Genomic DNA, 27,476 nt, shown 5'->3' with positions numbered 1-27,476 from the left:
CCGGGGAGTTCCTACCAGCCCCACGGGGGCAAGAGGAAGAACCCGCTGCAGTCCTGGGCAGACTTCGCGAGAAGCTCGGTAACCTGGCCCCCATACCCACTTCACAGCATGGGCGGCACCCGACCTGCGTACCCAAAGACCTACAGAACTGTAAGTTTGTGTTTGTACGAAGGGGCGGGCATCGGCCACCGCTGCAGCGGCCATACGAGGGGCCGTTTACGGTGCTCCGGAACAACGGGTCCACGTTCGTGCTGGACGTTGGGGGGAAGGAGGAGGTTTTCACGGTGGACCGCCTCAAGCCGGCCCATGTGGACCTGGCGCAACCGGCCGAGTTTCCGGCGCCTCGGCGCAGAGGCCGACCTCCCAAGCAGGTTCTGGCCCAGACTGTGGACATTGGGGGGTGTATCGCTGGTTCTGGGGGGGGGGTTATGTGGCGACTCATTTCCTAGCGTATCCGAACCGACTCACAATTAGATAGCCTACGGGGGTTTGCGAGCACAGAGCTTTGGAGCCTCTTCGCCATGGGGGGCTGGTTGACAGAGGCTTAAAAGTGAGGCTGAAGTTTTCGAATAAAGTTTTTTCCTTCGACTGCAGTTACCGACTCCGTGTCGTAATTTTAGCGCTGCGTGTAGCACACCGCTACATTATGTTCTATTTTATTTATTATTTTTTTCTCTCTGCTAGATTATGTATTGTATTGAACTGCTGCTGCTAAGTTAATACATTTCACGTCACACGCTGCTGATAATAAACCTGACTCTGAGATGTGTACTTTGATGACAAATTTAAACTTTGAACCACTTAGGAGAACGCCACACTCAACTCGAGTGACTGAACCAGGCGTCCCTCCTCTGCTGATGTGTTACCGACTGTGGTTCACCCAGCACCAGTGGTGCTGGCAAATGCGTACATGTTACTGGAGCTGGGTTCGGCCACACGACCCCCAGGGGGTGGGGGGGGGGGAGAGGTGCACACAGCCTTGCAATCCGCTAGTCTGGACGGTCAGCGAAGAGAAGTTTCCAGAAATCATTTATTTAGTTTTTGTGATAAGGCCCTTCAAGCCATTTCCGCCTAGCAATCTACCAACTTAACCCTGGCCCAAACACATGACAATTTACATCTTTGGACTGTGGGAGGAAACCAGAGCACCAGGAGGAAACCCACACAGTCGTACAAATTCCTTCCAGGCAGCGAGGGGAAAGGAAAAGCCTGTAACGCTGGAACTACCAGCACAGTATCTGTAACTCTTTCCAGGAGTGACCATATTCCCATAATAAAGCCGGCGTGCATGGGTAAAGCAAACTGCGCAGGCGCAGCAGCTTTGGTTGATGGAGGGGGGTAGCTGGCAGTCGTACGCATGCGCGCACGGGTCCGGCAATCCTGCTGTGGTAGGAGGAAGTACGCACGCGTACTGATCGGACACCCGCCGACAATGCCGGGTGAACGCATGCGTGGTGAGGGCCGAGCCCAGCCGCCTGCCAGGCAACCGTGCGCTCCCCCCGCCCCCGCGCATGCGCGTTGAGCCACCCCGGCGGCGGAATTCCTTCTCCTCCGGCGATGCGGCGGCGGGGATGATGTCGGAGGTCGGGACGGTCGGCGGCGGCGGCGGCCGTGTCGGGTTGCGGCCGCGTTTGCACTGAGAAGCAGCAAGCAACGGCGAGCCGGTAGGTCCGACGCTAGGCCACATCGCCTCCCGGGATTTGGGGCCGGCCTTAAAGGTGGAACGAAACCCTGGGGAGAGGGGAAAAAAGCAATCGACGGATTGTCCCCAAATCCCGGCCTGGCGGCACAATTCCTCCATTTCGGGGAAATCCGCAAAGAAAACCGGGGTCACCGGGGGGCAAAGTGGAGCAACCCAGGCGGAGGCAATGGGGTCCTCCTGGGGGCAGGAGATTGCGGGGGTGGGGGTGGGGGGTTGGTTGGTGCATTTCTGGTGGAGATCCTTCCCGATGTTCCGCCACGGCCACCCGTTCTCAACCCCAGCAGGCATGCGAAAATCCCCCAGCCCTCTGTGCTTGGGAGGTTACCCCCTAAAGGGAGGGTGAATGGGAATGCAGATCCTCAAAGGGGGAGAGGGAGTGTTTAATGAGAGGGGTATTCCCGCTTTATTGTGTTAGCGCCATGAATTTGGAGCAGAATGCGGAGCGGGTCCATTCTCCCACCCCATCCCCATCTCTGTGCTCCCTTCCTCCGTGTCGGGGCGATGTCTGTGTGGAGAGAGCCTGTTCTCTCCGTGACTTCAAGGGCTTCCTTTGGGTGCTCCCGCTTTTCTCTATCATCTTGCACCTCTATTGTTCACCTGCATTAAAGCTACTCTTTATAATGCATGGTTATCGTTCTACCTCAATGCACTCTGTCATAGAGGCGTAGGACGGAAACACGCCGTTTGGCCCCATCTCGTTCATGCTAAACTGTCATTCATCCACCGGGACCATCCATGTACCTACCCAAACTTCTCTTAAACGTTGAAACCGAACCTGTATGCACCACTTGTGCTGGCAGCTCGTTCCACCCTCTGAGAAGTTGTTCCCCTTAAACATCTCACCTTTCACCCTTAACCCATGACCTCTAGTTGTCTCACCCAAACTCAGTGGGGAAAAACGTCTGCTCGCATTTTGTACGATTCGTTTGATTTGTGCCGTGTCCATAATTTTGAGTGCCTCAATCAAATCTCCTCTCTCATTCTCCTACACTCTAGGGATTAAGTAACAACTATTTATCGAGCACTTTTCATGCAGGTGATGCAGCTCAAAGTGCTTTACAATGGGCTACAAGTAGGAATATAGGGAAACAAAAGACAAGATGATTTTAGTTAAAAACAAGGTTAAATAAATGGGGTTTGAGCTGCCGTTTGAAAGTGTCAACAGCGTCTGCATCCCTCATAGTTTTAGGGATTGAGTTCCAAAGTTTAAGGGCATAGCGGGAAAAAGTTGATCTCTTGAGGGATATTGTTTTAAGAGTCTGTCGGAAGAAGACGTGAGAGCTCGAGCAGGAGTATAAAACGAAAATTTTTCTGTGATGTATGTACTCTGGTCCCAGACTATTATAAGAACAAGTAAAGGAACTTTGAAATCCTTCTGAAAGATATAGGAAGCCAGTCCAGAGTAGCAAGCACAGGAGTGATGAGTTGCAGCGATGTTCTGAATGAGTTGATGTTTGCCAGTAGATTGTTTTGGAAGGCCAGTGGAAAGTGCATTGCTGTAATCTAGTCTATTCGATATAAAGGCGTGAATTTGTTCCATGACAGAAATAAAGGTACTTTAAGTCCCAACCAATTCGCCCCTCCCCTGCAACTCAGGTCCCAGCATCACTCTTGTAAATAATCCCGACGATACTATTTCTCGTCAGTAGCTGACCAGAACGGCACACAATATTGGTCACACCGGTGTAGAGCTGGTCTAATCTCACGTGAATGGTCCTCGCACTCTTGATGAGAAAAGTACATGGTACTACACTAGATTCCAGTGGGCCATCAGAAGCTCTAGGTATCGGAAGGAGGCAGTGAATAGAAAACAAACGGTTCTGGTGGTAAGTTTTTTTTGTATTGAAAAAGCAAGATATACAAAATATTTACACAAGTAAGAACAACTCAAAATTCCAGCATTCTGTCTGCATTCCAAACTTCGGGTATCAAATGAAAACCAAATTCCTTTTTAGTTAGAATTGGTGAGATTGATTAGAATAACCTTTGTTGCTCCAATTTCTCTAACTAATTAGATCTAGTGTCATTCCCTGTTTAAAGATTTATAGAGTAACATTTCCTTTTTATTCATACCTAGCCAGTTAAAAACTAATTGAATTCCTATTCTTAAGTATAATGGTTCACTTCAGTTTCAGTTCCAGTCGTTATGTCTATGAATTCAAATTCAATTTCAAATATTATATACCTGTACAGCTTAACTCCCTTCACAATAGTTCTCCAACACCACAATTTGAAATAAAGTAAATCTCATTCAGTAGCTTATCAAAGTCTTTACAAAAATAATCAGTTCTTGCAGAAAATCAAATTCAGATCCTTCGAATGAAAGTAAGCTTGTAAAACCAGCCATATTAAACCCTCTACGTCATTCAATATTTTGTTCCCGTGCTGGTTCTTCAAACTTGGTTGGCTCGCCATCTTCTTTCTCATTTCGTTGGATGAAATATTTGATCATCCACACAAAGCTGATTCACAAAAGAAAACCTGACCAAGTTGCTTGGTGGGATTTAAGAGAACTATTTCCTGGTTACCTGCTAGAAATCTTGCACACTCGTTTCTGCCAATATTGTTTTACGCTGCTGTTATATCTGTAGCTTCAATAAATCTTTTATCGCTGTTGTCTCTCCTCCAGGGGCTTCACCCTGAGGTTTTCATGTAAGTAGGCTAGAGATGCTCGCTACTAATTCCACTCTCAACAGTTTACGTCTTTAGTTTTTAATAGTTTGCTGCGTTCTCTCGCTGTCCCGCACGGCATCAGCCATGCCTCATTCTCGCATAGCATTTTTTCCCCAAGTTCCCCCGGGAAGGTCTGTTCTGTATCTCTGAGTCTGGTAACAGCGGAGTCGAAGCAGCCCTTGAGCCAGGCAGCATCTATAGGGAGAAGCGCTGTCGACGTTTCGGGCCGAGACCCTTCGTCAGGATTGAAGGGTCTCGGCCCGAAACGTCGACAGTGCCTCTTCCCATAGATGCTGCCTGGCCAGCAGTGTTCCACCAGCATTTTGTTGAGTGTGGGAAAAGTCGGGTTGGCAGTATAATACAGGGGAAAACGGTGTGTGGACAGAGTACAGGTTACAAGCAAGGCAATAAAACTACGATACTTGCCAGCCCTTGACCATGGGCAGGCACGACTCTCTGGACACAGGGCAGCGGAGAGGGGAGAATGTCCAGGGTGCGCAGGGTCTTCGATTACATTGGCTGCTTTACTGAGGCAGTGGGAAGAGTAGATGGAGACGATGGAGCGGAAGGACAGGATATTTCGGCCCATCTGAGTTGATGCTAGCTCACAGAGCAATCCCGTCTACCCACTGATTCTCTGTGAGTTGTTGCCCCTATACCCCACACTAAAGGTGGGCAATTGTGCCACAAGAAAGCAGCGTTCAGTGGAAAAAGACCCCCACCGTGCTCTGAGCCACACCCCCAGATATAGGAACTGGCGTGGAAAAGACTCATTCCGCAAGCGATACTCATTTTTAAGGATTCTACAACTCATTCTCAGTATTAACTTTGACTCCTGTGCTCTCTCCTTGGGCAGGGATCTGATGAAGTTGGTGAGAGGCAATGGCTGCACTCAGTCAACAAGAGTTTTTCCGTCAGCTAACCCATGGCTGCATCCTCCCGACTGCCCAGCAGGGCCTGGAGCAGGTCTGGCAACTCCTCATCACCTGCCTGGCATGTCGGGTTCTCTGGAGGTTAGGTGAGGCAGAGGGCAAGCACCTCTCCGATCCCTTGATGCATTCCCTCCCCTACACCCCTCCTTGTCTCAATGTCCCCCTCCCTCGTGTCCGTGACCCAATCCCTCCCCTACACCCCTCACAGTCCGACCCCCCCCTTTCTCCTACACACCTCCCTCCCCCCACCCCAATGACCCAATCCCTCCCCTACACCCCTCACAGTCCGACCCCCCCCTTTCTCCTACACACCTCCCTCCCCCCACCCCAATGACCCAATCCCTCCCCTACACCCCTCACAGTCCGACCCCCCCTTTCTCCTACATACCTCCCTCCCCCCACCCCAATGACCCAATCCCTCCCCTACACCCCTCACAGTCCGACCCCCCCTTTCTCCTACACACCTCCCTCCCCCCACCCCAACTCGTGTCCGTGACCCAATCCCTCCCCTACACCCCTCACAGACCGACCCCCCTTTCTCTTACACACCTCCCTCCCCCCACCCCAATGACCCAATCCCTCCCCTACACCCCTCACAGTCCGACCCCCCCTTTCTCCTACACACCTCCCTCCCCCCACCCCAATGACCCAATCCCTCCCCTACACCCCTCACAGTCCCACCCCCCCTTTCTCCTACACACCTCCCTCCCCCCACCCCAATGACCCAATCCCTCCCCTACACCCCTCACAGTCCGACCCCCCTTTCTCCTACATACCTCCCTCCCCCCACCCCAATGACCCAATCCCTCCCCTACACCCCTCACAGTCCGACCCCCCCTTTCTCCTACACACCTCCCTCCCCCCACCCCAACTCGTGTCCGTGACCCAATCCCTCCCCTACACCCCTCACAGACCGACCCCCCCTTTCTCCTACACACCTCCCTCCCCCCACCCCAACTCATGTCTGTGACCCAATCCCTCCCCTACACTCCTCCCCTTCTCCGTGAACACCTCCCTCCCCTACACTGCTCCCTGTCTTTGTGACCCCTCCCCATCTCTGTGACCCACCTCCTTCCCGGTCATCGTGACCCCCCCCACCTGAACAGCCCTCCCCACCTCTGTGAGACCTCCCTGTCCTTCACCCCTCCACATTTGTGACCCACGCTCCCCTACACCCCCCCAGCTCTGTGATTCCCTTTATCCCCTACGCCCCTCCCTGTCTTCATGACCCCTCCCTTCCGTGCACCCCTGCATGTCTCTGTGAGCCCCTCCCCGTTTCTGTGACCATCTCCTCCCCTACACCCCCTCCCTGTCTCTGAAACATCCTCGAACATGTGCATTAGTGTGTCCCATTAACTGTCTTTTCTCTCTCCCCCCTCCACCAGGTCTGCCCCCCTGGCTAAAGCACCTGAGCACGGTGGCTGGGGGTTTTTACTGTCTTTACCACTTCTTCCAGCAGCAGATGGTGTGGGTGGTGCTGCTCAGCCTGATGTGCTACACCGTACTCTTCCTGTGTCGCCACTCGCAACATAAAGGGGTCTTCCTGTCCGTCACCATCCTCATCTACCTGCTTCTCGGGTGAGTGGGCAATGGTTAACTGACCTCCCCTTCTCCTCTCCTCACTGTCTCCCTGTACACCTCCCTCCCCTCCCCTCACCGTCTCCCCTACACCTCCCTCCCCTCCCCTCACCGTCTCCCCTACACCTCCCTCCCCTCCCCTCACCATCTCCCCGTACACCTCCCTCCCCTCCCCTCCCCTCACCTCTCCGTCTCCCCCTACACCTCCTTCCCCTCCCCCTCTGTCTCCCCTACACCCACCTCCCCTTGCCTCTCCTCACCATCTCCCCCTACACATCCCTCCCCCACCTCTCCATCTCCCCTACGCCTCCCTCCCCTCTCCTCACCTCTCTCTCCCCTACACCTCCCTCCCCTCACTGTCTCCCCCTACACCCACCTCCCCTCACCTCACTCCTCCGTCTCCCCCCGACACCCCCCCTCTCCTCCCCTGTCCATCTCCCCCTACACCTCCCTCCCCTCCCCTCTCCGTCTCCCCCTACACCTCCTTCCCCTCCCCCTCTGTCTCCCCTACACCCACCTCCCGTCACCTCTCCTCACCATCTCCCCCTACACATCCCTCCCCCGCCTCTCCATCTCCCCCTACGCCTCCCTCCCCTCTCCTCACCTCTCTCTCCCCTACACCCACCTCCCCTCACCTCACTCCTCCATCTCCCCCCGACACTTCCCCCCTCTCCTCCCCTCTCCTATCTCCCCCTACACCTCCCCTCCCCGTCTCCCCCTACACCCACCTCCCCTCACCTCACCTCTCCGTCTCCCCTACGCCTCCCTCCCCTCTCCTCTCTTGTCTCCCCGTACACCTCCCTCCCCTCCCCTCTCCGTCCCCCCCTACACCCACCTCCCCTCACCTCTCCATCTCCCCCTACACCTCCTCCCCTCTCCACCTCTGTCTCCCCTACACCTCCCTCCCCTCTCCACACCTCTGTCTCCCCTACATCTTCCCCTACACTCCCCTTGCCATTCCCCCTCCCCATTCCATCTCCTACACACTTCCACTTTCAGCCCCACCACTCTCATTCCTGCCCCTCATTCCTCTGTCCCCCACCTCTCCCCTTCACTCCTCCATCTCTCATTCACCCCTCCGCCTCAGCCCCTTCCGCATCCGCCTCGAGGTTTCAATCTCCCTCGTCACTTTAATCGGTGAAATGGAGTCAGCCTGCGCTCCGTCCCACGGCCTGCCTGCCTTGAGGTTCGTGCGTGCTGCCTCTGCCTCGTGAATCCTCTCGGACGGAGGCTGTGGAGCGCTGAAGCACCCAGGTACTCTCCAAGCAGCAAATTCTCACAGTCTCCCTCGGTTCCAGAATCACGTTCGAGACGAGAAACAAACGTAAAGGACAAATGAGAAGCGGAATATGTGGTTTCGGAAGACATGGACTGAAGGGCTTTTTATCCCCCTCCCCAAACGGGGCTTTGGCGGATCTGTAACAGCTACAGGGGAAGTGCATTACAGGCAGACAATATGGTGCAAGGTGATAGCGTGGTAGGTTAGTGAGGGGAGGCCTAGAGTCCATTTTTCTGAAAACAACGGGATAGAAGCTGTCCTTGAGCCTGGTGGGATGTGCTATCTTCTGCCTAATGAGATGGGACGAGAGAGGATGTCCTGCTTGGGTGGGGTCTTTGATTGTACTGGCTGCTTTACTGAGGCAGCGAGATACAGCAAGCCAGGAGCCCAGTCACCCCACCCAACTTGTCGACCGACTCCGTGGTTTCCGTGATGCGCTGAACCGTGTCCTCAGCTCCCTGTGGTTTCTGTCGGTCACGGGTGGAGCAGTTGCCGTACGGAGGGGAGGCTGGTTTCCGTGATGCGCTGAGCCGTGTCCTCAGCTCCCTGTGGTTTCTGTCGGTCACGGGTGGAGCAGTTGCCGTACGGAGGGGAGGCTGGTTTCCGTGATGCGCTGAGCCGTGTCCTCAGCTGCCTGCGGTTTCTGTCAGTCACGGGTCGAGCAGTTGGCGTACCGAGGGGAGGCTGGTTTCCGTGATGCGCTGAGCCGTGTCCTCAGCTCCCTGCGGTTTCTGTCAGTCACGGGTCGAGCCGTTGCCATACCGAGGGGAGGCTGGTTTCCGTGATGCGCTGAGCCGTGTCCTCAGCTCCCTGCGGTTTCTGTCCGTCACTGGTCGAGCAGTTGCCGTACCGAGGGGAGGCTGGTTTCCGTGATGCGCTGAGCCGTGTCCTCAGCTGCCTGCGGTTTCTGTCAGTCACGGGTCGAGCAGTTGCCGTACCGAGGGGAGGCTGGTTTTCGTGATGCGCTGAGCCGTGTCCTCAGCTCCCTGCGGTTTCTGTCGGTCACGGGTCGAGCCGTTGCCGTACCGAGGGGAGGCTGGTTTCCGTAATGCGCTGAGCCGTGTCCTCAGCTGCCTGCGGTTTCTGTCAGTCACGGGTCGAGCAGTTGCCGTACCGAGGGGAGGCTGGTTTCCGTGATGCCTGTCAGCGAAAGGGCGGGTGTTGGCAGCTGTAACCCACAAGCACTAACAGTGATGTTCTCTGCCTCTGCAGGGAGATGCATATGGTGGACACGATCAGCTGGCACAAAATGCGAGGTGAGTGCCCACGGGCTGCAGCCCGGAGCGTCCCCCGTCTGAGCGTGGCTGGGTGACCAAACCTGGCGCAGTTAATAGGTTAGCGTATCGCCAGCATTCGCTGATCAGGGTTCATTTCCTGCCGCTGCCTGTGAGGAGTTTATACGCTCCCCATGACTGCGGAGGTTTCCTCCCATATTCCCAAGACGTACGGGTTAGGGTTAGCGAGTTGTAGGCCTGCTGTGTCAGCGCTGGAAGAATGCGAAGCTGACCAGCTGCCCGCAGTGCTGGTCTGACTCGATGCAGACGATGCATTTCACTGTCTGTTTCTGTTCTACATGCATCAAATAAAACTAGTTTTTCTTTTGACATCCCGATAAAGAGTCTTGGCCCAAAATGTCGTCTCTTTATTCCTCTCCAAGTTCAAAGTAAATTTATTATCAAAGTCCCTATATGTCACCGTATACAGCCCTGAGATTCATTTTCCTGATGGCGTTTGCAGTGAGAAACACAATCGAACCAATTCGAAACCAGGTACAGTCAATACGCAAATACAACAAGAGGGAAAAACAAGCAATAAATATCAGCATGAGATGTAGATACACCGTAGATGGTACCACAAAAAATAGGCAAAGATATGCTTGGTGGATCCTACCACCAAACATATCTCTACCTCCATCCCCATCTTCTGCCGGGATGGCTCTCTCCATGATCCCCTTGTCCCTCCCCACTTCTCTACCTCCAGGCACTTATCCCTGCAAGCGAACAAAGTACTACACCTCCTCCCTCAGCTCCAATCAGAGCCCCAAACGGTCCTTCCAGGTGAGACAACACCTCCCTTGTGAATCCTAATGCAGCCTCCTCTCCTCTCCCATTGTCTAGCATCTCCGCTCCTGCCAAAGGCAGAATTTTCCAGTGGTCAAACATTCTCATTCCTATTCCTCCTCCCGCTTTGATGTGTCAGTCCATGACCTCCTTTATATTTTCTCTGGGCAGCCTCCACCCTGATGGTATGAATATCAATTCTCCCACCCCCATTCCCCACCCTGCCTTTTAACTCTCCTCAGCTGACGATTACCTCCTCCTGGGTCCCCTCCTTCTCCTCCTTTCTCTTATGGTCCATTCTCCTGTCCCATCAGATTAGTTTTCCTCCCCACCTGGCTTCCCCTATCTCCATCTAGCTATCCTGCTTCCCCAAATCCCACCTTTTTATTTCTTCTTCTTCCCCCTTCCTTCTCAATCCCAAAGAAGTGTCTCGGCCCAAAACGTTGACTGTTTATTCATTTCCATAGATGCTGCCTGACCCGCTGAGTTCCTCCATCATTTTGTGTGTGTTGCTCTGGATTTCCAGCACCTGCAGAATATCTTGTCTCTTTAATCTTTTCCTTTTTCATCTTTAGCTGGAGAACACGACTGAACAAGAACAGACCCCGCTGAGCACAGGGCCAAATTTACCTAATTCCCTTTTGGTCCGCACTTGATCCACATCACTCCTGTACAAGCACCTCCTTCATATCTGACTGAACCAACAGACAAATGGTATCACCCACCACTCTCTGTGTACAAGAACTTGTCTTGCACATCATCTTTCAACTTTCCCCCTCTCACAAATTAATGTCCTCCATTTCCACCCAGGGGTGAAGATTTTGTCTTGTCAACCCATCTGTACCTCCCATAGGAACACGAGAAATGGGAGGAGGAGTCGGCCATCTGGCCCGTCAAGCCTGCCCCCCCCCCCCCCCCGTTCAATAAGATCATGGCTGATCAGGCCACGGACTCATCTCCACCTACCTCCCTCTTCCCCATAACCCTTAATTCCTCTACTAAGCAAAAATCTATCCAACCTTCTCTTGAGTATATTTACTGAGGCAGCCTCCACTGCCTCATTGGGCAGAGAATTCCACAGATTCACCACTCTCTGGGAGAAACAGTTCCTCCTCATCTCTGTCCTAAATCTGCTCCCCTGAACCTTGAGGCTATGTCCCCTAGTCACCTCCGAGTGGAAACAACTTTCCTACCTCTATCCTATCTATGCCTTTCACAATTGCACGTTCCTATAAGACCTCCATCTGGTCTCCCCCTCAGCCTCCGCTGCTCTCGAGAAAACAACCCAAGTTTGGCCGACCTCTCTAACACAGGGGTTTCTGTCCTTTCTGATGCTGTGGCCCCAGGACCCCGAATGTTGATTGAGGGAGTGTGGATCCTTCATTGTTGAGGGGTAATCCCAGGTTCAGGAGCAGTTTAACCCTCAGGCTCTTGAACCAAAGGGGATAACCTCACTCACCTCATCATTGAAATGTCCCCACAATCAATGGACTCGCTTTCAAGGTCTCTTCATCTCATGTTCTCAATATTTGTTGCTTATTTATATATATATATATTTTTTTTTTTAAATCTGCACATTGATTGAATGCCCAGTTGGTGCAGTCTTCCAGTGGTTCTATTGGTTATTCTATTATGGATTTTTTGAGGATGCCTGCGAGAAAATGAGTCTCAGTGTTGTATGTGGAGATTGTGTGTACTTTGATAATTACTTTGAATTTTTAAACTTGAATCCAGGCGGTATCTGCACCCCGTCCAAAGCTTCCACACCCATCCCATAACAGAGTGAAGAGACTGAGTGCAGATGAGGCCTAAGCAGAGTTTCATAAAACTGCAGCACATCTTCTTGACTCTCAAACCAAATGCCTCATCTAATAAAGGCAAACGCCCTAAATACATGCCCTTCAGTTTTAGACTTTTCAACCCTGGGGAGAAGAAAAACTGGCCGTCGTCCCAATCTCAGCTGAAGCATCGTAATGCTGAAGCTCTGGAAGGCAATGGTCAGTCTGCTTGTCGAGTATTGTGGGCTGCTTCGAGCCCCTTATCTGAGAGAGGACGTGCTTGCTTTGGACAGGGTCCAGGGGAGGTTCAGAAGAATGATTCTGGGAATGAAAGGGTTAATGCGTGGGGGGGCATTTAATGACCCTGGGCTGCACGTGCCGGACTGTGGAAGAAGGAGAGGGGATGTTGATGGGACCTGAGGACCTGATTTACTAGTGTTGCGTATCCCGTAACTGGATAACTTACCAGCAAAGATAGAGAGGTCCGTTGAAGTCTGATGTCACTATTTTCAAACGTTTTTATTTATAAAGGGGCACAAAAGTAAAGTTAATGCAAACATTCAGATAATGCACGTCACCAATACTCAATCTAAAGCGCGGGTATAGTAATAATCATCATTAAGAAGTAATCTCGGCTGTTGTCTAGGGGATAATATTTTTGTCCATTGGAAATATAAAAAGTCATTCAGAAGTCTGCAGACTTTAGCCTTTTGAGGAATCGCTGGGTTTCACGTGTTTTAGAGGGATCGGTGAAAACGAAAAGAAAACTTGCCCGGGTCTTTATGAACCAACTCCGTTAAATCAGGGGAGCGTTGTTTTCCCCGTTGTTAGTTCGAAGTCCTTCTCGGTATTATCAGCCACCCGCTCCCCAGTCAAAGGAGTTAGGAGCACACGTGGCGTTGAGTTGCTTCCAGCTCTCCCGGGAGCATTGAGCGAGCAAGTTCCTCTGGTGCATCGCTAAGGTACTGCCTCCTGCAGTCCGCTTTTATCTTTACTTGCAGAGTTGTAGATGTCCATCAAAGTAGGGTGAGGCAATCTCCACCCCCACATTGCCCGAGGGTGTCCATGTCCATGGTAGCTGTCACGTAGCAGGGACATGCACGTGACACAGATGCCTTTAAGAACAATGGCCAGAACCGTTGCATTGTCTCTCACTTCCGAGACCCAAATGAATAGTGATCTTGCGATTCTCCGGAAGGAGGGGGCTGCTCCCGCTCCTTCGGCCTCTCAGAGCTGTGGTACCTTCATAACACTAGGAAAGGTCAGGACTTTGTGGAACGTATAGGAATTGAGGGGAGGTACAGTGTCATGGATAGAGAAAGGAATAGGAACAGTGTGAAGAGCTTCTACCCCAGAGGAAGATCACGATCGCCCGTGTCGTACGACACAACGCATGATGGCAGTATACAAATACTGGCAAATGGAAGGGTGATTGAAATTGGATAAGAATGGATGTGGAGTGGGAGAGTCCAGGATCAGAAGGCTCAGAATAGAGGGACGTCCATTTAGAACAGAGATGAGGAGAAATTTCAAACGGCAGAAGGTCACGAATCTGGTATTCACTGCTACAAAAAATCTTGTGGAGGCCAAGTCATTGGGTATATTTAAAGCAGATACATTGGGTATATTTTCTTGATTTGTCAGGATTTGAAAGGTTATGGAGAGAGGGCAGGAGATTGGGATTGAGAGGGACAAATGGCAGAGCAGACTCGATGGCCCGAATGGCCTAATTCTGCTCCTATGTCTTATAGTCTCTGCCTCTCAATGTTTTATAAACTATCAGATCTCCCCTCAGCCTCCGTTGCTCCAGAGAAAACAACGCAAGTTTGTTCAACCTCTCCATGTAGGTCAAACCCCCTAAAGCAGGCACCACCCTGCTGAGTCTCTTCTGTTCCCGCTCCCGAGCCTTCACGTCCTTCCTGCTTCAGAACCAAGTACGATGCTCCCACGTGCAGCACAACCAGTGGCACTTTATTAGGTACAGGAGGTTTACTGCTGCTGTAGTCCAAGGTGCTTTAAGAGACGCTCTTTTGCAAACCGCTGTTGTAATGTTCCAGTCTTGCTGCTCTCCTCTGACCTCTCTCATCAACAAAGCATTTCCACCTACTGAACTGCCACTCACTGGGTGTTTTTTTGTATTTCAAACCATTCTCTGTAAACTCCTGAGACTGTTGTGTGTGAAAATCCCGGGAGATCCGCAGTCCCTGAGATACTCAAACCACTCCATCTGGCACCAACAGTCATTCTCAGTCAGTCACTTCATCACATTTCTTCCGCATTCTAGTGTGACATGTATCTGAGTTAGTCTCTTGCCATGTTTGGCCCATAACCTTCTAAAACTCTCCCTATCCATGTATCTGGTACAAAGTCTTCTCAAGATTGTAGTGCTGCCCGTTTTCACCAGTGCAATCTTTGAACCTTGCCCCCTGCCCTCCTGAGTTCTCCCCTCCCACTGTGGAGCCTGGCACAGAGCCTCGTTTCCAGGAGCCAGGTGTCAGGGACGTGGCTTGCCCGACAGAAACGATCCGCCACGTCTGACCCTGCTTGTGAGCACGAGCTGAACACCACACGGGGAGAGCTGCGCGCTCTGAGCTGACGTTCCTCCCCCCCTCTCTCCCCCTGGACCATGTGCCCACTCTCTTACCCCCCCCTCGCTCCCCTGGCCCATGTGCCCACTCTCTTACCCCCCCCCCCCTCGCTCCCCCAGACCATGTGCCCACTCTCTACCCCCCCCCTCTCTCCCCCTGGACCATGTGCCCACTCTCTTACCCTCCCCCCCCTCGCTCCCCTGGCCCATGTGCCCACTCTCTTACCCTCCCCCCCCTCGCTCCCCCAGACCATGTGCCCACTCTCTTACCCTCCCCCCCCCCTCGCTCCCCCTGGACCATGCGCCCACTCTCTTACCCTCCCCCCCCCCTCGCTCCCCCTGGACCATGTGCCCACTCTCTTACTCCCCCTCTGAGCACACTGCCACACGGGGAGAGCTGCGCGCTCTGAGCTGACGTTCCTCCCCCCCTCTCTCCCCCTGGACCATGTGCCCACTCTCTTACCCCCCCCCCTCGCTCCCCCTGGACCATGTGCCCACTCTCTTACCCTCCCCCCCTCGCTCCCCCTGGACCATGTGCCCACTCTCTTCCCCCCCCCTCGCTCCCACGGACCATGTGCCCACTCTCTTACCCTCCCCCCCCTCGCTCCCCCGGACCATGTGCCCACTCTCTTACCCTCCCCCCCCCCGCTCCCCCTGGACCATGTGCCCACTCTCTTACCCCCCCCTCGCTCCCCTGGCCCATGTGCCCACTCTCTTACCCTCCCCCCCCTCGCTCCCCCAGACCATGCGCCCACTCTCTTACCCTCCCCCCCCTCGCTCCCCCTGGACCATGTGCCCACTCTCTTACCCCCCCTCTGAGCTCACCACCACACGGGGAGAGCTGCGCGCTCTGAGCTGACGTTCCTCCCCCCCTCTCTCCCCCGGCCCATGTGCCCACTCTCTTACCCTCCCCCCCTCGCTCCCCCAGACCATGTGCCCACTCTCTTCCCCCTCCCCCTCGCTCCCCCGGCCCATGTGCCCACTCTCTTCCCCCTCCCCCTCGCTCCCCCGGCCCATGTGCCCACTCTCTTCCCCCCCCTCTCTCCCCCTGGACCATGTGCCCACTCTCTTACCCCCCCTCTGAGCACACTGCCACACGGGGAGAGCTGCGCGCTCTGAGCTGACGTTCCTCCCCCCCTCTCTCCCCCTGGACCATGTGCCCACTCTCTTACCCTCCCCCCCTCGCTCCCCCTGGACCATGTGCCCACTCTCTTCCCCCCCCTCGCTCCCCCGGACCATGTGCCCACTCTCTTCCCCTCCCCCCTCGCTCCCCCGGACCATGTGCCCACTCTCTTCCCCTCCCCCCCTCGCTCCCCCTGGACCATGTGCCCACTCTCTTCCCTTCCCCCCCTCGCTCCCCCGGACCATGTGCCCACTCTCTTCCCCTCCCCCCTCGCTCCCCCGGACCATGTGCCCACTCTCTTCCCCTCCCCCCCCTCGCTCCCCCGGACCATATGCCCACTCTCTTACCCTCCCCCCCCTCGCTCCCCCGGACCATATGCCCTCTCTCTTCCCCTCCCCCCTCGCTCCCCCGGACCATGTGCCCACTCTCTTCCCCCCCCTCGCTCCCCCGGACCATGTGCCCACTCTCTTCCCCTCCCCCCTCGCTCCCCCGGACCATGTGCCCACTCTCTTCCCCCCCCTCGCTCCCCCTGGACCATGTGCCCACTCTCTTCCCCTCCCCCCTCGCTCCCCCGGACCATGTGCCCACTCTCTTCCCCCCCCTCGCTCCCCCTGGACCATGTGCCCACTCTCTTCCCCTCCCCCCTCGCTCCCCCGGCCCATGTGCCCACTCTCTTCCCCCCCCTCGCTCCCCCTGGACCATGTGCCCACTCTCTTCCCCCCCCCTCGCTCCCCCTGGACCATGTGCCCACTCTCTTCCCCTCCCCCCTCGCTCCCCCGGACCATGTGCCCACTCTCTTCCCCCCCCCTCGCTCCCCCTGGACCATGTGCCCACTCTCTTCCCCCCCCCCTCGCTCCCCCTGGACCATGTGCCCACTCTCTTACCCTCCCCCCCCCTCGCTCCCCCTGGACCATGTGCCCACTCTCTTACCCTCCCCCCCCTCGCTCCCCCTGGACCATGTGCCCACTCTCTTCCCCTCCCCCCCTCGCTCCCCCTGGACCATGTGCCCACTCTCTTACCCTCCCCCCCCTCGCTCCCCCTGGACCATGTGCCCACTCTCTTACCCTCCCCCCCCCTCGCTCCCCCTGGACCATGTGCCCACTCTCTTACCCTCCCCCCCCTCGCTCCCCCTGGACCATGTGCCCACTCTCTTACCCCCCCCTCGCTCCCCCTGGACCATGTGCCCACTCTCTTCCCCTCCCCCCCTCGCTCCCCCGGACCATGTGCCCACTCTCTACCCCCCCCTCGCTCCCCCTGGCCCATGTGCCCACTCTCTTACCCCCCCCTCGCTCCCCCTGGCCCATGTGCCCACTCTCTTACCCTCCCCCCCTCGCTCCCCCGGACCATGTGCCCACTCTCTTACCCTCCCCCCCCCTCGCTCCCCCTAGACCATGTGCCCACTCTCTTACCCTCCCCCCCTCGCTCCCCCGGACCATGTGCCCACTCTCTTACCCTCCCCCCCCTCACTCCCCCTGGACCATGTGCCCACTCTCTTACCCTCCCCCCCCTCGCTCCCCCTGGACCATGTGCCCACTCTCTTACCCCCCCCTCGCTCCCCCTGGACCATGTGCCCACTCTCTTACCCCCCCCCTCGCTCCCCCTGGACCATGTGCCCACTCTCTTCCCCTCCCCCCTCGCTCCCCCGGACCATGTGCCCACTCTCTTCCCCCCCCTCGCTCCCCCTGGACCATGTGCCCACTCTCTTACCCTCCCCCCCCTCGCTCCCCCTGGACCATGTGCCCACTCTCTTACCCCCCCCTCGCTCCCCCCGGACCATGTGCCCACTGTCTTACCCTCCCCCCCCTCACTCCCCCTGGACCATGTGCCCACTCTCTTACCCTCCCCCCCCTCGCTCCCCCTGGACCATGTGCCCACTCTCTTACCCCCCCCTCGCTCCCCCTGGACCATGTGCCCACTCTCTTACCCCCCCCCTCGCTCCCCCTGGACCATGTGCCCACTCTCTTCCCCTCCCCCCTCGCTCCCCCGGACCATGTGCCCACTCTCTTACCCTCCCCCCCCCCTCGCTCCCCCTGGACCATGTGCCCACTCTCTTACCCCCCCCCTCGCTCCCCCTGGACCATGTGCCCACTCTCTTCCCCCCCCTCGCTCCCCCTGGACCATGTGCCCACTCTCTTCCCCCCCCTCGCTCCCCCTGGCCCATGTGCCCACTCTCTTACCCTCCCCCCCTCGCTCCCCCGGACCATGTGCCCACTCTCTTACCCTCCCCCCCTCGCTCCCCCGGACCATGTGCCCACTCTCTTACCCTCCCCCCCTCGCTCCCCCAGACCATGTGCCCACTCTCTTCCCCCCCCTCGCTCCCCCTGGACCATGTGCCCACTCTCTTCCCCCCCTTGCTCCCCCTGGACCATGTGCCCACTCTCTTACCCTCCCCCCCCCTCGCTCCCCCAGACCATGTGCCCACTCTCTTCCCCCCCCCCTCGCTCCCCCTGGACCATGTGCCCACTCTCTTCCCCCCCCCCTCGCTCCCCCTGGACCATGTGCCCACTCTCTCCCCCCGGCCCATGTGCCCACTCTCTTACCCCCCCCTCGCTCCCCCAGACCATGCGCCCACTCTCTTCCCCCCCCCCCACTCCCCTGGACCATGTGCCCACTCTCTTCCCCCCACCTCGCACCCCCGGCCCATGAGCCCACTCTCTTCCCCTCCCCCCCCTCGCTCCCCCTGGACCATGTGCCCACTCTCTACCCCCCCCCTCGCTCCCCCTGGACCATGTGCCCACTCTCTTCCCCCCCCTCGCTCCCCCTGGACCATGTGCCCACTCTCTACCCCCCCCTCGCTCCCCCTGGACCATGTGCCCACTCTCTTCCCCTCCTCCCCCTGGATCATGTGCCCACTCTCTTACCCTCCCCCCCTCGCTCCCCCGGACCATGTGCCCACTCTCTTCCCCTCCTCCCCCTGGATCATGTGCCCACTCTCTTACCCTCCCCCCCTCGCTCCCCCTGGACCATGTGCCCACTCTCTTCCCCTCCCCCCCTCGCTCCCCCGGACCATGTGCCCACTCTCTACCCCCCCCTCGCTCCCCCGGACCATGTGCCCACTCTCTACCCCCCCCTCGCTCCCCCTGGACCATGTGCCCACTCTCTTCCCCTCCTCCCCCTGGATCATGTGCCTACTCTCTTACCCTCCCCCCCCCCCCCCTCCCCCGGACCATGTGCCCACTCTCTTACCCTCCCCCCTCGCTCCCCTGGCCCATGTGCCCACTCTCTTACCCTCCCTCCCCCTCGCTCCCCCTGGACTATGTACCCACTCTCTTCCCCTCCCCCCCCTCGCTCCCCCGGCCCATGTGCCCACTCTCTACCCCCCCCTTGCTCCCCCTGGACCATGTGCCCACTCTCTTCCCCTCCCCCCCCTCGCTCCCCCTGGACCATGTGCCCACTCTCTTACCCTCCCCCCACTCGCTCCCCCTGGCCCATGTGCCCACTCTCTTACCCTCCCCCCCCTCTCTCCCCCTGGACCATGTGCCCACTCTCTTCCCCTCCCCCCCCTCGCTCCCCCTGGCCCATGTGCCCACTCTCTTCCCCTCCCCCCCTCGCTCCCCCTGGACCATGTGCCCACTCTCTTCCCCTCCCCCCCCTCGCTCCCCCTGGACCATGTGCCCACTCTCTTACCCTCCCCCCCCTCGCTCCCCCGGACCATATGCCCTCTCTCTTACCCTCTCCCCCTTCCCCCCTCACTCCCCCGGCCCATGTGCCCACTCTCTTACCATCCTCCCCTCGCTCCCCGGACCATGTGCCCACACTCTTACCCTCCCCCCCCCCCTCGCTCCCCCTGGACCATGTGCCCACTCTCTTACCCCCCCCCCCTCGCTCCCCCGGACCATGTGCCCACTCTCTTACCCTCCCCCCCTCGCTCCCCCGGCCCATGAGCCCACTCTCTTACCCTCCTTCCTCCCCTCGCTTGAAATCACTTCCTATCAGTAAAATCCCCCTCCCATCAGTAAGGTATGCACCCCTCCAATAAATTGGCCACATCTTATCCTTTCCCTCAGGGTCAGGGTGTCGAAGAGTCTGCAGTGAGTTACCCCAGTGCACTCTGTAGGGGTGAGTGAGTGCATGAGAGAGCAGGGGTGGGGATGTCCTCATCCGCTAACCCCGTCTCCTTCTCCCCAAGGGGCCCAGATGATTGTTGCCATGAAGGCCATCTCGCTGGGGTTCGACCTGGACAAGGGCACCGTGCCAGCGATGCCATCTCCGATCGAGTTCATGGGTTACATCTACTTTGTGGGCACGGTGATCTTCGGTCCCTGGATCAACTTCAACACCTACCTGCAGTCCGTGGAGGGTCGGAGCATGGTGAGTGGAGGCAGCGGCTACCCCCCCCCCCACCCCCCCACCCCGCCGCACCAACCTCGGCACCTACCTGCAGTCCGTGGAGGGTCGGAGCATGGTGAGTGGAGGCAGCGGCTACCACCCCCCCCCCACCCCGCCGCACCAACCTCGGCACCTACCTGCAGTCCGTGGAGGGTCGGAGCATGGTGAGTGGAGGCAGCGGCTACCTCCCCCCCCCCACCCCGCCGCACCAACCTCGGCACCTACCTGCAGTCCGTGGAGGGTCGGAGCATGGTGAGTGGAGGCAGCGGCTACCTCCCCCCCCACCCCCCCACCCCGCCGCACCAACCTCGGCACCTACCTGCAGTCCGTGGAGGGTCGGAGCATGGTGAGTGGAGGCAGCGGCTACCCCCATCCCCCCCACCCCGCCGCACCAACCTCGGCACCTACCTGCAGTCCGTGGAGGGTCGGAGCATGGTGAGTGGAGGCAGCGGCTACCCCCCCCCCCCCACCACCCCCCCACCCCCGCTGCACCAACCTCGGCACCTACTTGCAGTCCGTGGAGGGTCGGAGCATGGTGAGTGGAGGCAGCGGCTACCCCCCCCCACCCACCCCGCCGCACCAACCTCGGCACCTACCTGCAGTCCGTGGAGGGTCGGTGAGTGGAGGCAGCGGCTACCTCCCCCCCCACCCCGCCACACCAACCTCGGCACCTACCTGCAGTCCGTGGAGGGTCGGAGCATGGTGAGTGGAGGCAGCGGCTACCCCCCTCCCCCTCCCCCCCACCCCGCCGCACCAACCTCGGCACCTACCTGCAGTCCGTGGAGGGTCGGAGCATGGTGAGTGGAGGCAGCGGCTACCTCCCCCCCCACCCCCCCACCCCGCCGCACCAACCTCGGCACCTACCTGCAGTCCGTGGAGGGTCGGAGCATGGTGAGTGGAGGCAGCGGCTACCTCCCCCCCCCCACCCCGCCGCACCAACCTCGGCACCTACCTGCAGTCCGTGGAGGGTCGGAGCATGGTGAGTGGAGGCAGCGGCTACCCCACCCCCCCACCCCGCCGCACCAACCTCGGCACCTACCTGCAGTCCGTGGAGGGTCGGAGCATGGTGAGTGGAGGCAGCGGCTACCTCCCCCCCCACCCCCCCACCCCGCTGCACCAACCTCGGCACCTACCTGCAGTCCGTGGAGGGTCGGAGCATGGTGAGTGGAGGCAGCGGCTACCCCTCCCCCTCCCCCCCACCCCGCTGCACCAACCTCGGCACCTACCTGCAGTCCGTGGAGGGTCGGAGCATGGTGAGTGGAGGCAGCGGCTACCTCCCTCCCCCCACCCCGCCGCACCAACCTCGGCACCTACCTGCAGTCCGTGGAGGGTCGGAGCATGGTGAGTGGAGGCAGCGGCTACCCCCCCCCCACCCCGCCGCACCAACCTCGGCACCTACCTGCAGTCCGTGGAGGGTCGGAGCATGGTGAGTGGAGGCAGCGGCTACCTCCCTCCCCCCACCCCGCCGCACCAACCTCGGCACCTACCTGCAGTCCGTGGAGGGTCGGAGCATGGTGAGTGGAGGCAGCGGCTACCTCCCCCCCCACCCCCCCACCCCGCCGCACCAACCTCGGCACCTACCTGCAGTCCGTGGAGGGTCGGAGCATGGTGAGTGGAGGCAGCGGCTACCTCCCCCCCCACCCCCCCACCCCGCCGCACCAACCTCGGCACCTACCTGCAGTCCGTGGAGGGTCGGAGCATGGTGAGTGGAGGCAGCGGCTACCTCCCCCCACCCCGCTGCACCAACCTCGGCACCTACCTGCAGTCCGTGGAGGGTCGGAGCATGGTGAGTGGAGGCAGCGGCTACCTCCCCCCCCACCCCCCCACCCCGCCGCACCAACCTCGGCACCTACCTGCAGTCCGTGGAGGGTCGGAGCATGGTGAGTGGAGGCAGCGGCTACCCCTCCCCCCCCCCCCGCTGCACATGATATCTCTCTCCCCTTCCCTCCCACAACGTCCCGCTTGCTAATGAGGTAGTGGTGGCATCCGTTAGTCTCGTGAGACCTTGAATCTGCGCCTGGAAACTGCCCTCTCCAGGGCGCGTACCTGGGCAAGTTTGTACGGGAGACCGGCTATTGCCCACGCTGCGAGTCTCCCCTCTCCACACCACCGATGTTGTCCAAGGGAAGGGCAGGGGCTGATACAGCTCGGCACCAGTGTCGTTGCAGGAGTTGCCGGAACGAGGTTGTAGACAACGTCGGACTGCCTTAGGGACTCCAGCTCCGGATTTGTCCTCAGGGTTTACTCCCGAAGCCTTTCCCATGAGTACGTATGGCCGCAAAGCAGCGGAGGTTTGAGATCAGATCTTTTCCTCTCTCAGATGGACTGCCTTCCCAGGCCAATGAGCTCCATCTACCCAAAGCGACTGGTTTTAAGTCGTCAGGACCCGCCGGTAGAAACAGTTCCGCCGGGCTTAGAGGATAAGCCCCTCGAGAAGGCCGGTGATTGGACTTGGTTGTCAGAGGCTATTTGAGGCCGATGCCGTGAGGAGCTCTTTTAGGTAGTGGGAGCTTGTCCCCACTCCCACCCCTCGGCTTGACCACCTTGGATCCTAATGAGGTAATGTCCATTCAGAAACCTGACAGTGGGGAAGAAGCTGTTTCTGAAATGTGTGTGCCACCAGGCTCCTGTACCGCCTCCAAGGAGAAGAGGACGCGTCCCGGATGGTGGGTAGTCCTTAATGATGGATGCCGTCGCCTTGGGACAGTACCTTTTGAAGATGTCCTCTGGTGCCGAGGGATGTGCCCGTGATGGAGCTGGCTGGGTTTATAATCTTCTGTAGGTTTATCTGATCCTGTGCATTGAAGCCTCCATACCGGACGGTGATGCAACCTGTTAGAATGCTCCCCACTGTAATCCGTAAAAGTTTGAAAGAGTCTCTGTTGTCTTCTCAACTGTGTGTCTTTCTCTCTCCCCCTCGCAGAGCTACTCCTGGTTCAGCAAGGTGTCGCTCAGTCTGGTGAAGAGCCTGCTCTGCCTCGTGGTCTCCACCTGTGTGGCCCCCTACCTCTTCCCCTACTTCATCCCGGTCTACGGGGACAAGCTCCTCAAACGGTGAGTGGCCATCCTCGTCCTGTCTCACCTTAAATGTGACCCATCCCCTCACTCCGTGGGCCGGCTCCTGTGTTCGTCACGTCGATTACACTTCACGGATCGGTGAATGGTGTTGCTTATTCTTTACCAGTAACACTCACTCCTTCCCTCTGCTCTCCGTCTCTCTCTGTTCCCCTCCTCACCCTCGTCTCTTTCCCAATGCTTCCTCAGTAAGAAGAGTCGTAAGATGAGGTAAGGCCAGACTCGTTTCTCCCGCGGTGTCTGTGAACGTCCTGAACTTGTCATTTCATTGCCACTCTTGCCCCCAATCCCTCCCCCTCTCCCCTTTCCTCCCCCTCTGCCCATTCTCCCGTGCCTACTACGTGCCCATCTCAGCGTTTGTTCATTGGCCTGTTGTCCGCGAACCAAACCCCTCCCCCGCTCACTATGGAGGTTTCGGGGTTTGCTGGCCTGCTCTGTACTTTCCTGTCGCTGGGTGTCTGCTTCTCCCCAACCCCTCCCTCACCACGGCATCTCTGTCATCGGGTGGGTGAGGTCATCGTGTGTGGGACGGGGAGTGGGGGCTGGGTTCATCGTTTGCGGGGAGGCGGGGGGGGGTTATCGTTTGTGGGACAGGGACAGAGCGGAGAAGGGGTATTGTGTATGGGGCAAAGTGGCGGAGTGGGATGGTGGGGGGTGGTTGGGCAGGGGGCATGTTCTACGGCTCGGCTCCTGACTTGCTTTTGTCTTCCTGCCTCCCTGCTGCCTCCCCCAGAGGATCCCTGCTGAGGTGGGTGCGTTGAACAACTCCCCCCCCCCCCCCCACCCACCGCTCTCCTTAGCCGCTGCATTTGGGCCATATCCCTCCTGCCCAAAGACATGTTGTAATTGTAGCTGCCTCAACCACTTTCTCCAGCAGCTCGTTCCGCACGTTGACCGGTCTCTGCGTAAATAAAACAATTCCCCTTTGAGTTCCTATTAAATCCACCCCCCACCCTGGAACCTGTACCCTCCAAACGTTAAAACTTCACTTCTCACAGCGAAACGCGTTGCTTGTGTCATATTGAATCAGTGGGAATTGGGCTAGGAGCAGCCTTGCTTTTGTCATCGAACCCACAGCCTGCTGACCCAAACTCGTCTTTCGGGAGGGAACTCACTGAGTCCCGGGGAGAACGTGCAGACTCCTCACAGACAGCACTGGGATCGAACGCCAATCTTCCTCTGCACCACCCATGACAGTTGTTGATTGCCACAACCCTGGGGAAAGAGACTCTGTGTGTTCTGTACCCCTTCGTGATTTTACCCAGTCTCCACAACCCTGGGGAAAGAGACTCTGTGTGTTCTGTACCCCTTCGTGATTTTACCCAGTCTCCACAACCCTGGGGAAAGAGACTCTGTGTGTTCTGTACCCCTTCGTGATTTTACACATGTCTATGAGATCACCCCTCTGTCTCCACAACCCTGGGGAAAGAGACTCTGTGTGTTCTGTACCCCTTCGTGATTTTACCCATGTCTATAAGATCACCCCTCTGTCTCCACAACCCTGGGGAAGGAGACTGTGTGTGTTCTGTACCCCTTCGTGATTTTACACATGTCTATGAGATCACCCCTCTGTCTCCACAACCCTGGGGAAAGAGACTCTGTGTGTTCTGTACCCCTTCGTGATTTTACCCATGTCTATAAGATCACCCCTCTGTCTCCACAACCCTGGGGAAAGAGACTGTGTGTGTTCTGTACCCCTTAGTGATTTTACCCATGTCTATAAGATCACCCCGCTGTCTCCACAACCCTGGGGAAAGAGACTGTGTGTGTTCTGTACCCCCTCGTGATTTTACCCATATCTATAAGATCACCCCTCTGTCTCCACAACCCTGGGGAAGGAGACTGTTTGTGTTCTGTACCCCCTCTTGATTTTACCCATGTCTATAAGATCACCCCGCTGTCTCCACAACCCTGGGGAAAGGGACTGTGTGTGTTCTGTACCCCTTCGTGATTTTACCCATGTCTATAAGATCACCCCTCTGTCTCCACAACCCTGGGGAAGGAGACTGTGTGTGTTCTGTACCCCTTCGTGATTTTACACATGTCTATGAGATCACCCCTCTGTCTCCACAACCCTGGGGAAAGAGACTCTGTGTGTTCTGTACCCCTTCGTGATTTTACCCATGTCTATAAGATCACCCCTCTGTCTCCACAACCCTGGGGAAAGAGACTGTGTGTGTTCTGTACCCCTTAGTGATTTTACCCATGTCTATAAGATCACCCCGCTGTCTCCACAACCCTGGGGAAAGAGACTGTGTGTGTTCTGTACCCCCTCGTGATTTTACCCATATCTATAAGATCACCCCTCTGTCTCCACAACCCTGGGGAAGGAGACTGTTTGTGTTCTGTACCCCCTCTTGATTTTACCCATGTCTATAAGATCACCCCGCTGTCTCCACAACCCTGGGGAAAGGGACTGTGTGTGTTCTGTACCCCTTCGTGATTTTACCCATGTCTATAAGATCACCCCGCTGTCTCCACAACCCTGGGGAAAGAGACTGTGTGTGTTCTGTACCCCCTCGTGATTTTACCCATGTCTATAAGATCACCCCGCTGTCTCCACAACCCTGGGGAAAGAGACTGTGTGTGTTCTGTACCCCCTCGTGATTTTACCCATGTCTATAAGATCACCCCGCTGTCTCCACAACCCTGGGGAAAGAGACTGTGTGTGTTCTGTACCCCCTCGTGATTTTACCCATGTCTATAAGATCACCCCTCTGTCTCCAGCACTGCATGAAATAAAGTCACAGCCTGTCCAATCTTCTCGAGTCTTGGCCACGTCACCCTACCAATGCCTGTCAGAATGTGTTTTAACATTTTACTTAGGGGTATAGGGTACTTTCTTCCCCCAGAAACCACTGGCAACCCTGATTTAACTCAAACCTAATCCCGGGACTCTTTGCAATGACCAAGTGAGTGACTCGGCACTGGTTGGACGGGGGTAAACCCCCGCGTTCCACAGGGGGGAGGTACTGAGGACACTGGAATCGAACTCGGAGCTGTAAGCGGTGTTGGACCAGGTTAATGAAGGCACGGGCCAGATCAGTGTGACACCGAATATCCAGTAACGAGATCTAGAAGAAGGATAATTTTCCCACAAAATTACTTCCTGACCCGAACCCTCACTCAGCATTGCTACGCTCCCCAGTGGCACCCAGTGCACTCTGCTGGGAATATGGCCCCAACCTGCTCAAACTCTCCAGAGGTCAGTCCCTTCAGTCCTGTCAACATCTTCGTAAATCTTCCTGTACCATTTCAAGCCTTCCCTGTAACAGAGTGACAGAGGGCTGTACACAGGACTCACCGGCGTCTCCTACAACTGCAATTGAACATCCCAACCCCGGTACTCTGTGCACTGACTCATGAAGCGGGCAGGCCAGACGCCTCCTTCAGCGTCCCGTCGAGTTGTGGCATCGGCCTTCTGGATGGGGGGTGTCCAGAATCCCCGCCCTTCCCCAAAATCTCACCGAATTAAATTTTCTCAGTTTCTCCCGCCTCTCCCTCTCTCTCACTTGAACACGTTGCTGTCGTCGAGTTAACACTGTCGCTGTCTCTGTGAAAGCTGACGTGAAATGTTCCAACCCTCTCCCTCTCCCCCTCCTCTCCTCTCTTCCCCCTCCTCTTCCCCCTCCTCTTCCCCCTCCTCTTCCCCCTCCTCTTCCCCCTCCTCTTCCCCCTCCTCTTCCCCCTCCTCTTCCCCCTCCTCTTCCCCCTCCTCTTCCCCCTCCTCTTCCCCCTCCTCTTCCCCCTCCTCTTCCCCCTCCTCTTCCCCCTCTCTCCCCCCTCCCCCTCTCCTCTCCCCCCTCTCCTCTCCCCCTCCACCCTCTTCCCCCTCCTCTCCTCCCTCTCCTCTCCCCCTCCCTCCTCCCTCTCCTCCTGCCCACCTCCCCCTCGGTTTGCCCCCCCCAGGTGGCTGCGAGCCTACGAGAGTGCCATCTCTTTCCACTTCAGCCACTACTTTGTGAGCTTCCTGTCGGAGAGCACCAGCACCCTGGCAGGGGCCGGATTCGGCACCCAGAAGGAGAATCTCCAGTGGTAGGTGTCGTGTTTGCTAACGCGGAGACACGGGCGTCTGGAATGAGAGTCTGTCCAAGCAAGGTGTAGCCTGACAGCATGTTTATACATTAACCCATAATGAATTATTTCAGCAAACACGAATGTTTAATCAACCAATGTCATGAAATGTATGAATATCACTGAATATTAAATACACAACAGTCGGGGTGTTGGAAGGGGGAGGAGAGGAGCCAATGCAGGGGGAGTGGTTCGGAGTGGGCATCTGGGGAAGGGGAGCAGGGGCAGACCGGGGATTGGGGAGGAGGGAGGTGTGGCACGGGTGTGCAATCCACTGTAGACTGTT

At 57.3% G+C, this 27,476-nt stretch overlaps 1 protein-coding gene across 2 annotated transcripts in view; it reads left to right on the top strand.

Moving 5' to 3' along the window:
• Positions 1-1,503: 1,503 nt before the first annotated feature.
• Positions 1,504-27,476, top strand: part of LOC132380607 (protein-serine O-palmitoleoyltransferase porcupine-like) — a 49,128-nt gene continuing 23,155 nt past the window's right edge. The window contains exons 1-7 of one of the 2 annotated variants that reach the window (XM_059949536.1): positions 1,504-1,664; positions 5,232-5,388; positions 6,693-6,885; positions 9,377-9,420; positions 19,842-20,023; positions 22,965-23,095; positions 27,026-27,151. In XM_059949536.1, coding sequence (XP_059805519.1) covers positions 5,301-5,388; positions 6,693-6,885; positions 9,377-9,420; positions 19,842-20,023; positions 22,965-23,095; positions 27,026-27,151 — 764 coding nt within the window. In that variant the 5' untranslated portion in view covers positions 1,504-1,664; positions 5,232-5,300. Of the gene's footprint in view, positions 1,665-5,231; positions 5,394-6,692; positions 6,886-9,376; positions 9,421-19,841; positions 20,024-22,964; positions 23,096-27,025; positions 27,152-27,476 lie in introns of both variants that reach the window. The other variant, XM_059949535.1, reaches the window with a different exon arrangement.

The sequence above is a fragment of the Hypanus sabinus genome, chromosome 24 (assembly GCF_030144855.1).
Source record: "Hypanus sabinus isolate sHypSab1 chromosome 24, sHypSab1.hap1, whole genome shotgun sequence".
NCBI lineage: Eukaryota > Metazoa > Chordata > Chondrichthyes > Myliobatiformes > Dasyatidae > Hypanus > Hypanus sabinus.
The sequence above is the reverse complement of the archived record's forward strand: the minus strand, read 5'-3'. Positions and strand labels throughout refer to the sequence as shown.